The sequence below is a fragment of the Mesoplodon densirostris genome, chromosome 20, assembly GCF_025265405.1.
Source record: "Mesoplodon densirostris isolate mMesDen1 chromosome 20, mMesDen1 primary haplotype, whole genome shotgun sequence".
NCBI lineage: Eukaryota > Metazoa > Chordata > Mammalia > Artiodactyla > Ziphiidae > Mesoplodon > Mesoplodon densirostris.
Genome location: NC_082680.1, coordinates 17397426 through 17413290, shown reverse-complemented (window position 1 = coordinate 17413290; position 15865 = coordinate 17397426). Strand labels below are relative to the sequence as shown.

Sequence of the window (15865 nt, the reverse complement as noted above, 5' to 3'; positions counted from 1 at the left end):
AGATGAACCTTATCATTCAACCCTACCCTGGCTCTTGACTGTCTCTCAAGCCTTTGTGATTGTCCAAGCAACCTATTATTTTTTTAATAGCTCCCAGGAATTAAGGGTGTGCCAAGACCTGTCATTGCCCCACAGGGGAGGATATCATACCTAGATTTAGGCTGATTGGAAGCAAGACCCTCAGGCAGCAGCTTTTAATGTATACAAATATATACAGTTCTGTGGGACCACAAGCTTATTAAGTCCTGCTAGCCACCTGAGCCAGGTGATGAGAATGAAAACATGGTGTCCATTGGCCTCTGTTCCCTGAAGGTGCCTCCGTAGGCTTTCACATACATGGGTTCCAAGCCTGAAGCCCACCCCTCAGACTGAAGCTTCAGGATAAGCAAATAGGCCTGTTTCACACTAAGACTGTGGGTGTGTTTAAGTCTGCTATCTGCAGTGCCCTGGTGTGGTAACCTGCCAAGAACTGTCTACAACTGTTACAGTTTCATGGGACCCAGGAATGTCAGCACCCCTGGCCACCAGAGCCAGGTAAGTAAGGGGCATTCCCTGGTTGGCAGCCGCGAAAACCAGAGCACCAAATACAAAACCGGGACACCAAACACATGTAAGATCTCCTCTGCAAGACATGCTGGCGTTCTGGAACGTGCAGAGGGAGAGCACAAAGATAGTAGAGCCCGCCCTCTGGAGTCTATGGAAGGATTACATTCAGTCCTTAGAGTTGTGTTTAATTAGAAGCCTGCCCCTCAGGCTATAGCTATGATAATAAGCTAATAGGCCTCTTTCAGCAGAAAGACTGAGCTCCCGTTGTCTCATGCTGTTCCCCTGGGGGGGTAGCTGATTAAGCACTTTTTCTCCATTTCTGTGAGTGTGAGCCCCGCTGGCTGTCAGATTCAGACAATGTTGTGGTGTCCTCTGGTTGCCACTGCAAAAACAAGGGTATAAGCTCCTTTCTCTAAGACACTGGTGAGCTGGAGTGAGGCGGAGGGAGAGTGCGGAGATTGCGTCCACTGGCCTCCATTCCCTGAGAGCATCTCCGTGGGTGCCTAGATGTCAAAGCCCCTGGACAAGCACATAGGCCTCTTTCACAGAAAGACTGGGGGTTGCTTCTGTCTGCTGTCTATGCGGTGTCCTGGGGGTCATAGTCTACCAAGAACCTTCTCTCTGATTGTTACAATCCTGTGGGACCCAGGAATATTAGCCTGCCTGGCATCCAGAGTCCAGCAATCAAGGGATATTCCCTGGGCAGTAGCTGCAGAAACCAGAGCACCAGATGCATGTAGGAGCTCCCTCTGGGTGATACTGGGTCTCTGGAGCACAGCAGGTGGGAAACAAGATGTCACCCACCGGCCACCATCCCCAGAAAGTATCCCAGCGGACCCCTAGATGTGTGTTAAGTTAGATGCCTGCCGCTGCCTCTAGCCGATGCTTTAAGATTGGCCAATGAGCCTCTTTCACATTAAGTCAGGTCCTCTTCTGCATTTGGCCCTGAGGCAGGGGAGTCCAAGAGTACGAGCCCTGTAAGAATTGTTTCTTAGTTCGCTGTAGCCTTGGGAGTCTCGGGGACATGAGCTCTTTTGGTCTTCAGAGCTAGATGCTTTGGGGGCTTGTCTTTCAGGTTCAAACGCAACCCTTAACTCCCCAGGGAAAAGCTCTGGGTTTTGAGTTTTCTCCAGCTTGTGGGTTGTCCTGCTGAGGGTGGGGTTTATGGTGAGATTGTGTCTCAGCCTCTCTTACCAGCTTAGATGTCATTTTCTTCTTGTTTGCCCAATGTGTAAGAGCTGCTCAGCTAGTTTTTAGGGTTTTTTCAGAGGAAATTGTTCCCTATGTAGCTGTTGATTCAGTATTTCTGTGGGAGAAGGTGAATTCAGGATCTTCCTATGTCACCATCTTGATCCAGAACCCAATATTTATTACCTGGCAAAAATAAATTATTTTCTGATTATATCTTGAGTACATACCGCTGTGCCACTTTTTCTAATATATACATAGTTTTTATACGCATCTTTTATGTTTTAACATTTTTAGCAGCTCATCTATACATTTAATTTTTCTTTGAAATTTTCCAGAAAAGCAGTCTTGACTTGCAGTCAGATTTTGCCAAATATAATGAAAGCTACGAATTTATTCAAGCTACACTTGAATAAATTTCCTGGACTTAAATGTTCTCCATTTCTTCTATGAAGATACTCATTGATGCCAACAGAAAGGCCATATTTGAGTTTTGAGCATTCTCTTCACTTCCAGTGTGACCAGTTGAATTGTATATTTTCTAAAACATTTTTCTTTTTCATGGAAAGAAACGAAAATTTTCTCTTTAGGGGTGTTCATATTTTATCAATTTATATGATATCTGATTCACTTATGTAATTATAATAACTAGTGGCACCTGCCATCTGTACTGCATAACCACTGTTATTTAGAACCATTTAGGAATACTTTCACAAACTTACCCCTAAACTCTAACCTCATGTTTTTCGTCTCTTTTTCTTCAGCCTGTACAGTGAAGCGGGTGGGACGCCGCCTTGTGCTTCTCCGGGTTTTCCATTTCTTCCTCCACATCCCCCACAAGGAGCTACCAGGGCTGTCAGTTCTTTATCTGTGGCCGACGCTGTTTCTTCCTCAGCGACAAGTCATACAGCAGCCAAACCTGCTGCTCCTTCATTTGGTGTCCTTTCAAACCTGCCACTGCCTGTTCCCACAACAGACACTTCAGCACCGGTAGGTATCAGATATCTGTAGTTTGTACCCTTGAAATATTCAGTCAACCAACATTATATCCCTCCAGTATGCCAGCCACCATGGCACAAAAGATAAAAAGATTAAATCACATTTTCAACTTCAGTAACAATTTCAAAGAGGTAACCAGCAAATAATTAAATAATTGTAAGTAGAAGAGGTAGTCTAGAGCTATGGCAAAGACACAGTTAAGGGAAGAGTCAGTGCTCCCAGGGACCATCGTAGAGCTAGAAAAATACCTTTATAAAAGATGCAGTTCTTTTTCTTAAACCACTTATCCTTGGTGCCTCAAAGCATGCCTGATGCATAGTAGGGGCTTATTCAAAATGAGGCAGATGAATGAATGAATTCACACTTGGGGCCAAATTTTGATAGATGGTAATGAATTTGCCAGGATGATAAGGGGTCACATAAGGCAACTCTGTGACGAGGCAACAGCGTTGACAAAGATTTGGAAGCATAAACCAGATGGCATATTTGTGAAGCTGCCTGTTATAGAGCCCTCTGGTTGTCACATAGGACACAGGCAAAGATATGAGAAGGATCGTGTAGGAGAAGCATGTATCAGATTATGGAGGGTCTGCTCTAGCATACTGAGGACTTTTAATCCAGTATCTCATTGGTGTAAAAAATTGTGTGTTCTTAAGTTAAGCAGGTATCTGCTGCCCTGTGGGATGTTACTGAAGGAGAGACTGTGCATTAAACATATTAAAGGGATTTTAAAACCTGCATTTTTAACCCTTAGTGAATATCACCCATAGTAATACTCAAATATTAAAAAATTATCATAATCAACTTTACTAATTTTAGTGTTTGTAATAATTTAGAATATAGACCCATTAGAATATAGACCCAAGTGGACCTCATTTTTCCAAAACCTTTCATCATTGTATTAATGAATATTATGCACAAATTATAATTAGTAGTATAAATAAAATTACAGGAGAACTTTCCATGGGTCCTTGATTTTAAAATGTCATCTATATTCAAACAATGTATACTCTATTCCTTATCTACCCTACTCTCTCATGGAACTTAGGTAACTATTCAGATTTTTGCCAACTTACTAATTTTTCTATACTTAATGCCTTTTACTTGAGACAAACATTCATATACATCAATGAAACCCACAGATAATTCTCCACATTTGTCACAGATACACTTAGGAGATTTATTTTACAACCGTATACTTGTCCAAGGGCTGAACACAGGTACTCACATGATCCCCATCAAAAAAAAAAAAAAAAGTAACCCTATATGTATAAAGATACACTGAAAAAAACAGTGAAGAAAGAAGGGTAGGGTAAGGACAATGTGAAGTGCAAAGATTAAGTGTGATCATGAAAACAGTTATGGGACGCGGTACATTAAGAATTACTTTTATAACCAAATAGGAGCAGTCAAAAAGATGGCTGAAATTTAACACCATTTCACACTCTCTTTAGATAAGCCAAAATGGTTTTGGTTACAAGATGCCTGATATCCCTGATGTATTTCCAGAACTCTCAGAACTAAGGTAAAAAAACTAGGAGAGTAACATTGCTGTTTGTTGTCTATTTAATTTGTAAATAGAAACCACATCATCATTTTCATATCCATATTAAGTTAAAAAAAACTTTTAAATCATCACTCTTCCTGTATTGTGGTTGTCTTAGTGGGAAAGTTCTGTGAATCAGTCGTACGTCTTGTAGGTTATATTTATTGAGTTACTGGTCTGTGAGAAATCCTACAGTTAAAAAAGGTTTAGGGCCTCCCTGGTGGCGCAAGTGGTTGAGAGTCCGCCTGCCGATGCAGGGGATACGGGTTCGTGCCCCGGTCTGGGAGGATCCCATATGCCGCGGAGCGGCTGGGCCCGTGAGCCATGGCCGCTGAGCCTGCGCGTCCGGAGCCTGCGCGTCCGGAGCCTGTGCTCCGCAACGGGGGAGGCCACAACAGTGAGAGGCCCGCATACCGCAAAAAAAAAAAAAAAAAAAGGTTTAGCTTTATTTGATCCAGTGTTTTACAGTCACTTGTAGGAAGTGGTGATGTGTTATTCTCTACTAATAATTAATGAAGTTTACACGCAGCACGTACACGTTAAAGCAGTCATACACGGAGTAATGCTTGCAGCAACCCGTGAAGTAGGGGCTGTTATTGTTGCTGTGTTACAGAGCATTCTCCTCCTCCTTCTTTTCTTCCTTCCCTTTAAAAACATTATTATGAAAACGTCAAAAATACAAAAAGGAGAACCTCTTTGCCATCTTCTTCCAGCTTTTTTCAGGAAGTATATGGGTATAGGTCAGGATTATTTTAAACCAAATCCCAAATATTATGTTATTTTTACCTATAAGTTCTTCACTAAATTTCTCCACCAGGTAAAGACTTTTTCTTTGCCATAATCCCAATCCACATCATCATCATACCTCACAATATGAATGCTAATTCTTTAATTCTTTGATATTATCTTATTTCCCCAGGGTCTTAATAATTAAATCTTTTGGTTGGTAGTTTATTTGAATCACGGTTCAAAATAAGATCTACCTATTGCATTTGAATACTGTTATCTCTTATAGTCCTTTTAATCATGAACCATTTCTCCCACGTTTATTAATATGTATGTACATATACACACAAACACATATATACATATATGCATGCATACACATACATACAAATATATATAATACACATATAAATACATACAGAGTAAATTATACACATATTATTAAATATTTATGTAAGAAACTGGTTATTTGTCCTATACACTTTCCCATACCCTGTTGCCTGATTGCATCCTTGTGGTTCCATTGAGGGTGCTCCTCTATTTCTCATATTTCCTTCTACTGGTGGCTAGATACAGAGTTTTGATTAGATGTAGGTTCAATTTTTTTATCAAATCATTATATTGTATACCTTAAACTTGCACAATGTCTCAAGGAAACTGGGGGAAAAAATTTAGGTTTAATTCTTTTGGCAAGAATATTTACATCATAGTTAGTGCATATTTCCTATTACATCACATACGGTAGCAGTGATGTCTGGTTGCCTTATTTTTAGTGACATTAGGATTGAAACAGGTTGAAACACTTGAAATCACTGACTATGCATTATTTCATTAAGGATTGCAGATGTGATTTCCTACTGCCAGAATTAGCCAAAAGTCTATGAAGACTTTCCTTCATAGAAAAGGAAAGTTTAGTTATATTGAAATATACTTCATACAGAAAGACAAGATATATGCTTGATTTTTTGCTCTTAATTTATTGATTTTCAGAATAATGAGTTGATGTATAAGCTAGCTGCAAAAGTTCTGATAGGCGAGGTTTTTTTTGTTTTTTTATAGTTGTTTTTGAGTTATTATAAACTCATAAATTAAAAAAGAAATTTGTGTTTCAGTCCATTCAAACATTATTCTTTTTGCTGCTTAAACAGTTCTATCTTTAGTCAGTAGGAAACTCTGGCAAAACAAAGATGTCATAGGCTCAACATGAACATTTTTTTTCCCCCGACCTGAAGCCAGCCATTTCTCTGAAAGGCACTTGTTCTTTTTCAAAATAACAATACTAATAAAATAACAATATCAGTAGTGATTATTGAAAGCAGGATAAGTTTTTGTTTATTTGTTTTGTTTTTTACACTTCTTTTGTCTTTAGGATATAGCACACCAGGGATGTACAGCCAAATACTATTTTTTAAAGTCTTTTCAGTAAAATTTCTCTGGATGATTATATAACTTAGGAAAAAAAAAACAGGTTCATTTATTTCCATTTGCTTTGAATTTTAGAGACTGCTTTTTCTTTTTTAATTTTGTTTTTTAATTATATACTGCATTTATATGGATCTATATTTAGTCAAAACTGAAAGATAGGTTCAGAAAGGTTTCCCTCCCTCCCTATCCCACCCATCCAGTTCCCTCTTTCACTCTCTGGATATGATTTTTGCTCTGGGATTAGCCTTCCACGATTGCTTTTTAAAAACATTTTTATGACTGTATGTACACAGACACATACACATGTATCATTTATTGTGACAGCCACATACCTATTAGGTAAATAGGCTCAGAGGTTAAAATTGGTAGGTTATTAGGGCTGTTCATAAACCCTCATCCTCATAGTCCTGTAGTGACTTGACACTGTACTGTATTTAGAGTACTTTTCGTTCTATTGTGATTGATGTTTTATTTGCTTTTAAGGTTATAATTTGCCTTCTTCTGTGTCTATATAAAAATATATATGTCAAAAATTATTTAGAACTCTTATCAGCTGAATGAAACTGAAAAATGGTGAATATTTATGGAAAAAAACTAGTTGACTGGGCCTCCCTGGTGGCGCAAGTGGTTGAGAGTCCGCCTGCCGATGCAGGGGATACGGGTTCGTGCCCCGGTCTGGGAGGATCCCATATGCCGCGGAGCGGCTGGGCCCGTGAGCCATGGCCGCTGAGCCTGCGCGTCCGGAGCCTGCGCTCCGCAACGGGGGAGGCCACAACAGTGAGAGGCCCGCATACCACAAAAAAAAAAAAAAAAAAAAAAAAAAAACTAGTTGACTGATATTCATTAACATTTTTTCTGTTGTGTTTCTAGTGTATCACAACTTACAGATATGAATGATCAAGAGGAGATATTACTAGAACAGTTTCTGACTTTGCCTCAACTAAAACAAATTATTACTGACAAGGATGACTTAATGAAAAGTATTGAGGAGCTAGCAAGTATGTCTTTCCTTACTTATTAAATTTCCTAAGAAAAATGTGATCTTTACCTAGCAATAAGCTAAAAATTTATCTTACAGGAAAAAATCTCCTTTTGGAGCCCAGCTTGGAAGCCAAAAGGCAAACTGTTTTAGATAAGGTGAGTTAGTTATCATTTTTTAAGAAATCCATACAGTTTTAAAATAGAATTAAATAGCATTTGAATTTTCTCTTTTAGTATGAATTACTTACACAAATGAAATCAACTTTTGAAAAGAAGATGCAAAGGCAGCATGAACTTAGCGAGGTAAGATTGTTTAGCTCTTTTCTTTTACCATAAGAATTTTTAATCTTAATGTGCATGTGCCACATTTTTAAATTCATTATTACCAGAAAGCATTTATTAGGTATCTGAGTTTATCTTACCTGTTTATAAGTCATGATAAACAGCTCCAAGTTATGCAGATGAACAGCTGTCAGTTATAAGCCATTGTAAATCATTTGTGCTCATGCAAGAGCATTTGGTTCCAAAACAGAAAAATATAAAAAGCCCCATAAAGAACTCTTCTGGGAGAGTTATTATAAAGGCAGTTTAACTCTTCTAATAAAAGCTACCAACAAAAATTTTAATTTTAGTCTACTTGTAAGCCTATATACAAGTATCTTAAATGAAAAGTTAGCAAATTGAAAAATATAATATATAAAAAGTATAAAGTATAATTCACCAAATAATAGATTTTATGCTAGAAATATGTGAAAAATCAAAAACTTTATAAAATTCAACCCATGTTCCTAAAAAACCAAATCTTTAAAAATAAAAAGGGCAAAAATCATTTAAAAAATTAAAATAAATGAAAGAGAAGAGGATATAATCTTCATATCTCATGTCAGTAACCCAATCGTAATATTCTGTTTCCTTTAAAATCAGAAATTCTAGAAGGTAAAGCCAATTTAGTAAAACATAAAGTAGAAATAAGACAACAGCAAAAAAAATGATGGTAAAGGATAATATAAATTTATAATAGATTTCAGATGATCATTCTTTAGAATACAGTAATAGTAGCTGACATTGTACAATTGTTGTATCTTTTGCATTGCACTAAGCTATTTACATATATTGCCCATTATTCCACCCAAAACCCTATGAGGTAGATGTTGTTGCTGTTTTTCCATTTTGCAGATGAGGAAACTGAGGCACATGAATACTAAATAACATCCCTGAGGTCATGTAAATAGAAAGTGTCAGAGTCAGGAGTCACATGTAAGCAGTCCTCCCTCACTTTTAACTGGAAAATCTGACAGAGTCAACTAAAATACCTTTAGATGCTTATTAAAGCTTAGTAGACGCTGAAGAAGCTTTTCACAATACAGCATCATTCCTTAGACAAACTCTTAGTAAACTCAGATAAAATTAATTCCTTAATTTAATAAGGAAACCAACAGCAAACATCATACCTAATGACTCAACATTTCCAGGATCCCTTTAATGTTAGGAATGAGACAGTGATGCCCCAGTATCACTGCTATTTAACATTGCTTGGGAGGTTCTGGCCACTGTAAGAAGACAAGAAAAGGAAAAGAGGTATAATGTGAAAGAAAAGATGAAACGGTTGTTAACCAAAACCAAACAAGTAAAAATCCTAGCAAATTGAGAAGGTTTTCCTCTAGATATCTCGCAATTACCAGTGCAAAATGAAGTAGAAGAAAAAAACTCATTTACAATGTAAACAAAACTGTAAAAAATTTAGAACTGAACCCAGTGAAGTAAGTTAGGAAACTTTACTGAATGACACAAAAGAAGACTTGAAGAAATAGAGTAACAGAATATTCATGGACTGAAAGATACAGTATTATAAAGATTTCATTCTTCCCAAAATAACAAAAATCTTCTATACTTCCAATCAAAATCCCACGAGTATTTTTTTTTAATTTAAACAGATATATTCTAAAGTTCTTCTGAAAAACTAAACAGGTTAAACTAGTCAAGAAGAGCTTGAGCAAAAAGAAACCCCTTCCCAGTATCAAAATACACTATAAAAGCTCTTTATTTAAAACAGTAGAGTAGCCTTGTAGGAAGCAAAAAATAGTTCTATGGAACAGATTCTGCAGTTCAGAAACAGACATATATATGAGTAATTGGTTAGAAAAAAATGAGAATTTAATAAAGCCAGTCCATTTAGAAAAAAGTTAGATCCCTATATCATAGCATACACAGAAAGATACTCTAGATAGAGTACGTATTTAGGTGGAAACCATAAAATTATGAGAGACAACTATCTGCTAGAGTTTTTTTTTTAGGATTATGATGGGAAAATCCTTTCTAAGCATTATGACAAAAGGCAGAAGCATAAAATAAAAAACTGATGATTTAAGCTATATATAAATTTAAACTTTGTATATACATTGAAGATCACAAAATCAAAAGTGAAGTAAAGGGGACAAATATTTGTAGCAGATATAACAAATATTAATGCCAATGGTCCATAAAGAAACCTTACATACAGGCAAAGGGAAGAACAGGAAACTCACAAAAGGAGAAATATGAAGGTCCAATAAACATTCTGATATAGCAATTATTCTGACTTCTTGAAATGTTGAAAAAACTCCTTGATTCCTAGGATTGTCTCTATAGATGTGTTCACTCCGAACCTCTGAAGATGGTGACTCTTCTATACTCAAAGTATGGAAACCACTTCACTAGACTGTTGGTGCCATTAGTGCAGGAACCTGTCCTGTTTTTTCCCCCCTGTATACCCAATACCTTGGTCCAGTGCTTGGCACATGGTACGTACTCAATAAATATTTAATGAATAAGTAAATAGAAACATTTGAAAAGATGCTCAACCTTACACTAATAAGCAAAATTATATTATCTGTGTGAGCGAGACTTGTAAAGATAGATAACCAGTGTAGGTAAAGGTGATTAAAAATGGTGTATTTCTATATATCCCTGTATGTGATGTATCACAATGAGATACCATCTCACACCCACTAGGATGACTATTAATAAAAACAGTTTTAGTTCCTACATTTAGATCTTTGATCCATTTTGAGTTAAATTTTGTGTATGAGGTGAGGTAAGGGCACAACTTAATTCTGAACATGGATATCCAGTTTTCCTAGCAATAGTTGTCCAAGACTGTCCTTTCCCGACTGAATGGTCTCGGCACACTTTTGAAAATATTTGGCCATATGTATGAGTGTTTGTTATTTCATTGATCTATATGTCTCTTCTGAGTGCCAGTACCATACTCTTTTGATTACTGTAACTTTATAGTAAGTTTTGAAATCAGGAAGTATGAATCCTCCAACTTTGTTCTTTTTCAAGATCGTTTTGATTATTTGGGGGTCTCTTGAGATTCTCTATGAATTTTAGGGTGGATTTTTCTATTTCTGCAAAAAATGCTGTTGACATTTTGATAGGGATTACATAGACTCTGGAGATCACTTTGGGTAGTATTGTCTTAACATATTAAGTCTTCTGATCCATGAACACAGGTGTCTTTCTACTTATTTGTGTCTTCTTTAATTTCTTTCAGCAATGTTTTGTAGTTTTCGGTGTCCTTCACCACTTTGGTTAAATTTAATTCCATCACCTTTGCCATATTCTGTTCATTAGAAGCAAGTCACTAGGTCCAGACCACACTCAAGGGCAGGAATACCAGGAGAGGAGGATCATTGGGGATCATCTTAGAGGGTGCCTGCCACAATGATCTGATTCCTAAATTCCCAAGAGAGGACAGTGATCTGCCCGGTTTCTCTCACTTAATAGTTTGCAGGCAATGCGTTGGTTACTATTGTGTTAGGTAGCCATCTCATATCCAAAAGGTGAGGACTTAGATGGGACCAGATTTCCTCAAAAAGAAGCTATGTTAGGCACATAATGAATTGCTTCTCCCTACCTCTACATCTAATCCATTTTCCTTCCCTCTAAGGAGTTTTTCTGAGCATTAGAAACTAATATATTTGATTTTCTTTTTCAGAGCTGTAGTGCGAGTGCCCTACAGGCAAGATTGAAAGTAGCTGCACATGAAGCTGAGGAAGACTCTGATAATATTGCAGAAGATTTCTTGGAGGGAAAAACTGATATAGATGATTTTCTCAGTAGCTTCATGGAAAAGAGAACAGTATGTAATACTCTTCAGTTGAGGACAAGTGACAGCGTAATATCAAATAACTTATGTATATTCATGAGTAAAAAAAACCTTAGCACATTACTGAGCTGGAGTTTTGAGTGCCATGAGAGGAAACTGAAGAGCCTCTATTGAGAATGATAGCAACATCCTGCTATCACTGTAAACCTGCTTGTTGTGAGTACACAAGCAGGTAAATCACATAATGGTTCTGTTTCAGAAATGATAGTATCTGTATCGTTCTGTAGTAAAGCTAGTAAATTAGCTGAAGTCTAGTCTTAATAGTTGTAATATACTCCTGAATAACCTGTTTCACAAGTTGTTTAAAAAGAGAATAACCTATATAGTGTGTTTGTTTGTTTGTTTGTTTGGCTGTGCCACACGGCTTGCAGGATCTTAGTGCACTGACCAGGGTTTGAACCCAGACCACTGCTGTGAAAGTGCTGAGTCCTAACAACTGCACCACCAGGGAATTCCCTATACAGATTTTTAAAATTTTTTTGGTTTTAATATTACTGAGAACATTCTGGGGATAATTTCTGTTCTAGTATTTCCATTATATTTAAAGAAAAAAATTTTAAGTCTGCTTAGCAGTATCTTGTCCTTTGATAGAGTCCTAAATATTTACCTAATTTCTCTGAAACATCAGTTTAAAAATAATCTTTTGTTAATAAACGTTATAAAACAGATGTGCCATATATATATATAAACTGTTAAGGAAAGTGTGGCAGATTTTATTATCCCTGTTTTCCATGAGAAAATTTGAAGTACAGGGACATTAGTGACTATGGTTATGGCATTAGTGAAGCGTCGATTTTGGGTCCATTTTTCTTCGGTACTATATAACTGTATCTTGAAGTTTTTTTTGTTTTTGTTTTAATTTATTTTATTTATTTTTAGCTGCATTGGGTCTTCGTTGCTGTGCAGAGGCTTTCTCTAGTTGTGGCGAGTGGGGCTACTCTTTGTTGTGGAGCACGGGCTCTAGGCACGCAGGCTTCAGTAGTTGTGGGTCACGGGCTGTAAAGTGCAGGCTCAGTAGTTGCGGTTCACGGGCTTAGTTGCTCCACGGCATGTGGGATCTTCCCGGACCAGGGCTCAAACCCGTGTCCCCTGCATTGGCAGGCGGATTCTTAACCACAGTGCTACCAGGGAAGCGCTGAAGTTTTTATTTGTTAAGCTTCCTGGGTAACAACAGTAGGATTTATTTTCATATTTTTAAAACACAGATATTTGAAATTATATAATCAGAGAACTGGTATAAAGGATCAGAGTGTGTTTTACACTCTGGAAGTTTACAAAGGTTATCTTCCAAACAAAATTAAAATTTTTTTCTTTCTGATTCTTAAATTCTGCTCTACCTTAGACATCCACAGTTTAAATAATGTCAACAAGTTAAAAGATTCTTACTTAGAATTCTGTCAAATTTAGCTAGTAGTAGGAAGATTACTGAAGAAGTGACTGGTATTTTAAATAATTTGTCTTCTAGATTTGCCACTGTAGAAGAGCCAAGGAAGAGAAACTTCAACAAGTGATAGCAATGCACAGCCAATTTCATGCTCCACTATAGGTAAATTGTATTCTAGAAGGTTTGAGTCTTCAGGCTATTGCATGGCTATTTTTAATGAAGTGTTCTTACCAGTGTTTGTTCAGCCAGCTTTAAGCATAATATTGTCATTATAGCTATTGTGCTATATAACATGTAGAATACTTTATATTAAGCATAATGTTTTATACCTAAGCATATAACCAGTAGAAATTGTTTGCATATTTTCTCAGTATGATATTGGCGTAAATGAATTTTTTTTCAGTATTTGATAGCTACTTATGTAGAGTTTAAGCTGTAATTAGTTCCTTTCTCTCAGCTGGTGTGGGGAGTATACCATATTAGTTGACATATTTCTCAGTAGTCTCTTTTGTCATTTCTTCTTTTAAAGTGAATTTCCGCTCAGTCTTTTTTCCATCTCACATCAGGATTATTCCAGTAACTCTGACCAGTCCTCTGACTTTAGGGTTTCTCCTTCCTGCTCAGCACTGACAGAGTGATCTTCCTAAAATACCACTCTGTGATAACATTTCTCTGCTCCAGGACCTGCAATGAACCCCTAGGGATGAGAAGTGCCAAATTTCTCTCTCTGGCTTATATTTTAGATCATCCATTTTAATTTTCCATTTTCCCCTTATCTTCTCTCATGTCATGTTGTTTTTTCTACCACCATATCTTTGTTCATGCTCTCACCTGACCTCAGGACACTCTTCTGTTTTCCTCTCCATCTATCTTGTTTTAGGAATGATCTGGTGGCAAAGACTAGCTCCCACCTCAACAACTTTAGAAGCCTGTGTTACTGGATAATGCAGGGAAAACAGAGCCAAAATGCAGAAAAGTACACCTCAGTCACCTGGGAGTGAAAACACGACATGAGGCCATCAGTAACCAAAGCAGCTCCTCTTAGACCTTTCCCAAGACTGCTCGTTTTCCATTTCTGCATCTCTTCTTTTCTGTCTCTCACTCCCATGTGCTTTCTCACTTGCTCTTCAGAGCTGTCTTTGCTACAGCTGCACATGGTTCAACCAGTGCTGCCCACAGGCTTGATCGTGACTGTCCAAACGGCCAGTGGAGACTGACAAGGGTCTCACCACAAATTCAGGGAAAGAGACTGGCCCTGCATAGACAGTGTCCATCCTGACCTCAGCAGTTTGATGTAGAGATGGGTGTCATGTGTTCATCTGCCCGCTCTGCCGGGCTAAAGGAGTAGACTTTGAGAAGGGAGCACGGGAGGTTCCCTTAAAAGGGATCAGGCTACAGGGAGGGAAGTGACAGGCATTTCTCAACCCCATTCAAACTCATCTGCCCCTTTTCTCAATCTAGTTGTCCTTAACATTAGTAGCAACAGTGAATTGTTTTATTTTACAAATCAGACTGTTAATCCCTGAGGGTAAGGGTTGATTTTTAATATCAAGTATGCATTTCTCAAGGTTGAGAAGTAAGTGGGCACTGAGTAATGGCTTATTGACATGAGCATGCTAGAATCCTTTCCCTACCTCTTTTCCCTCAGAGTCAGATTATCTTCTTATAGGTAAATCTTAATTTATCATCTTAAATTAAATCTTAGGTTTTGATTTTCTTTTCTTTTCAGATTTTCCTGAAAACATGAACTGCCAAGAGAGGAATGGGACACAAAACTAAGCACATTTATATTTATGATTTGCAAATTGGCCTTTCATTACAGTGGCTGAATTCATAGATACACTATATAGATTGTATACAGAACTGAGACTGATTTTGTACAGATTAGAACGATTGCTATGATCTTTGCTTTGAGAAATTTTTCTGCACTATTTGCACTAAAAATGTTTATTTGTTGTTGATAAATCCTATCATATTTAAGTTCCACTGCTGTTCCTCTCTTACTATTGATAAAATACATATGCATGTAATTTTAGCTAGTTTCAATATTTTATAAAATTACTTCATTTAAATTTATAATTTTAATTTGAAATTGCCTCATTGCTTTATCAAGAATGGTTTTGACTTTTTCCTCTCAGGCTTTTTTGAAAAATTACCATTTCAACTGTAGAAAAACTGTTATTCTTCCTGTTTCTTTCTGTATGATAAAACTTTCAAAAATAATTTGTTTTTAAATATTCACAGTGTCAGGAAACACCAAACCTGCCAATGTGCCGTCTCAAGGAAGTAACTTTTAATTCATACAATAAATTAAAAGAGTAAACCAGTGGTTTTTACCTATTGTTGTCTTATTTTTAAAATTAAAGTTGCACTTAAGAGGCAATACAGGTAAATAAATATTTTACCTAATAGAAAAAACTACGTTTCATTTAAAATAGTCCAACATAAACTTTCATACTAACTTTTTTTTTTTTTTTTTTGGCCACACCACACGGCTTGCAGGATCTTAGTTCCCCAATCAGGGATTGAACCCGCATCCTCAGCAGTGAAAGTGCGGAGTCCTAACCACTGGATGGACCACCAGGGAATTGCCTCATGCTAACTTTGTAAATATAAGTATCTGCTGGTTTGTGGTTAGGTAAGGATACGCTAAGTTCCTCATATTGAAGTTTAAAACAATATTTTTGTTAATAAATAGTTAATTTAAACACACAGAAGTCAGTGAATTTTTCTGACCTTTACTGTGTTAGCTTTTCATAACAGAAAAGCTTTAATAATAAATAAAATTAATATTAATTTTTAGGCAGCCTAGTTTTTAATTAATTTAATTGGATTTTCGCTTTAACTTGTATTGTGTTAAACAGTTTGCTTTTATACTACATTACTGAATGAATATTTTAAGGGTAGCTGTGAAAGCTAA

General features: G+C 36.9%; 1 protein-coding gene across 1 annotated transcript in view; it reads left to right on the top strand.

Annotated features, from left to right (window-relative positions):
* VPS37A (VPS37A subunit of ESCRT-I) overlaps positions 1-15305 on the top strand; it is a 37630-nt gene extending 22325 nt beyond the window's left edge. Inside the window, exons 5-12 of the mRNA XM_060085706.1 lie at positions 2499-2724; positions 4188-4258; positions 7301-7428; positions 7509-7567; positions 7646-7714; positions 11391-11534; positions 13027-13107; positions 14675-15305. Of these exons, the coding sequence (XP_059941689.1) occupies positions 2499-2724; positions 4188-4258; positions 7301-7428; positions 7509-7567; positions 7646-7714; positions 11391-11534; positions 13027-13107 (778 nt within the window). The 3' untranslated portion in view covers positions 14675-15305. The remainder of the gene's footprint in view (positions 1-2498; positions 2725-4187; positions 4259-7300; positions 7429-7508; positions 7568-7645; positions 7715-11390; positions 11535-13026; positions 13108-14674) is intronic.
* The last annotated feature ends 560 nt before the right edge of the window (positions 15306-15865 follow it).